General features: G+C 59.7%; 1 protein-coding gene across 2 annotated transcripts in view; it reads left to right on the plus strand.

The window, feature by feature from the left end:
- Positions 1–862: 862 nt before the first annotated feature.
- The window catches only part of CTNNBL1 (catenin beta like 1), a 79,694-nt gene continuing 78,890 nt past the window's right edge, over positions 863–1,666 (plus strand). The window contains exon 1 of one of the 2 annotated variants that reach the window (XM_019509944.1): positions 863–969. In XM_019509944.1, the coding sequence (XP_019365489.1) occupies positions 940–969 (30 nt within the window). In that variant the 5' untranslated portion in view covers positions 863–939. The remainder of the gene's footprint in view (positions 970–1,666) is intronic. The other variant, XM_019509943.1, reaches the window with a different exon arrangement.

Raw genomic sequence — 1,666 nt, forward strand, 5'->3', positions numbered from 1 at the left:
GCATTCGAGCCGCTATGGTTATGCGATGAAAAATTATTTTAACTCAAAGCTGATTTTTAAAGAAAAGCTAAAATACATTTGATCAGATTTTTTGCCCATTTGGCTCTCGCTCTTAATTATTCACGTGCGTCAGGGTGACAGATGCTGCAAGTCAGAGCTTTGCAGTCTGGTGGAAAGCAAAACTATTTGTCACACTGGCAGCAAGCAGAGAGCTTGTCGCGGCTCCTCCTGCTGCCCCAGCCCCAGCGCGGCTTTCGGCGCGTGATGCCCGGGGACGCAGCCACAGGCTGGTCCCAGGACACGGGGACGGTCGACAGGGGCCGTGGATTTTGGAGGGGTCAGTTGTGGGCATCCAGCTCAAAGCCGCCTGAGTTTCCTCAGCTTCCCTGACATCGGGGCTCTCAGCCCAGCCTCTTCCGCCGGCCACGGCAGCCACGCGTGTCTGGGCGAGGCAGCACCTCACTTGCACACGTGTTTTATTCTACCCACACACACGGTTTACTCTGAATGCATGCATGTTTTACTTTACCCACACATGTGCGTTACTCTACACAAGCACGTACGTGTGTGTGTGTGTGTCTTACTCTACACACACACGCACGCTTTTCTTTATATGTACATAGGGGCTTTTCTCTGGACACGTGTCTTACTGTACACGTACACCCTCTGCACACATATACATACATATACACATATATATACACACACACATATTTATGCACATATATACACACACATATATCTATTTACACACGCGGCCGTGCCCGCGGCCCGCAGCTGGGCGCGCTCTTTGCGGCTGTTTGCGGCAGTGTGGCGCTTGGCGGCAGGCCGGGCCCTTCCGCGCTTTACGGCGGCGCGGCCCGTGGCTGGCGGCCCAGCGGGCCGGTGTCGCTCTTGCTTTACGGCTGATTTGCGACAGGCACCGGCGGCTCCGGGGCCATGGACGTGGGCGAGCTGCTCAGCTACCAGGTGCGCGGGCCCGGCCCGGCCTGGGGGGGCTTGGGCGGGAGGAGAAAGCAGAGCGGCGGGGAGCGCGGACCACAGCAATAGATGGGGCAGAGAGCCCGGGCAAGGAGCGGGAAGCAGAGCTGCAGGTCGGACGGGGAATGGAAAGAGCAGCAGATTGGGCAGGGAGCAGAAAGCACAGCAGCAGATCGGGCAGGGAGTGGAAAGCAGAGCAGCAGATTGGACGGGTTGCAGAAAGTTGAGCGGCAAGTTGGACAGGGAGCGGAAAACAGAGTAGCAGGGCACGGGTCCCACCAGGCGCAGACGCAGCTTTGTGTTGTTTGTCACCGTGACACCGTGGCTGTGTGCACGCAGGGTCTGGCTGGACCGAGCCACGCGCTGCTCGTTGGCGCTGGGGGGAGGCAAGTGCACATGGCCTTGACCCTGCTGGGTGCTGGTTCAGTTCCTGGCTGCTCCCTCAGCACCCCCCCCCCACAGGTGCTCGAGGCTCCTGCTAGCAGCCCCCGGGGGGCGTGGGGCCTGGCGCGGCGCAGCGCAGCAGCAGGGGTGTTGCTGGCGTCTGTTGCGCTCTGGGCTTGTGTCCGGCCTGTTCCCAGAGCCAAGCCCATGCGCTGGACACAGCGCGCCAGTGACGCATCTTGTTTTCTGACCCGCTGAGGATGTGCCCAGCATGTTTGTTGCCCCCAGTTTTGTGGGCTGG

The sequence above is a fragment of the Gavialis gangeticus genome, unplaced genomic scaffold (genome assembly GCF_001723915.1).
Source record: "Gavialis gangeticus isolate Ggan-Ray unplaced genomic scaffold, GavGan_comp1, whole genome shotgun sequence".
Classification (NCBI taxonomy): domain Eukaryota; kingdom Metazoa; phylum Chordata; order Crocodylia; family Gavialidae; genus Gavialis; species Gavialis gangeticus.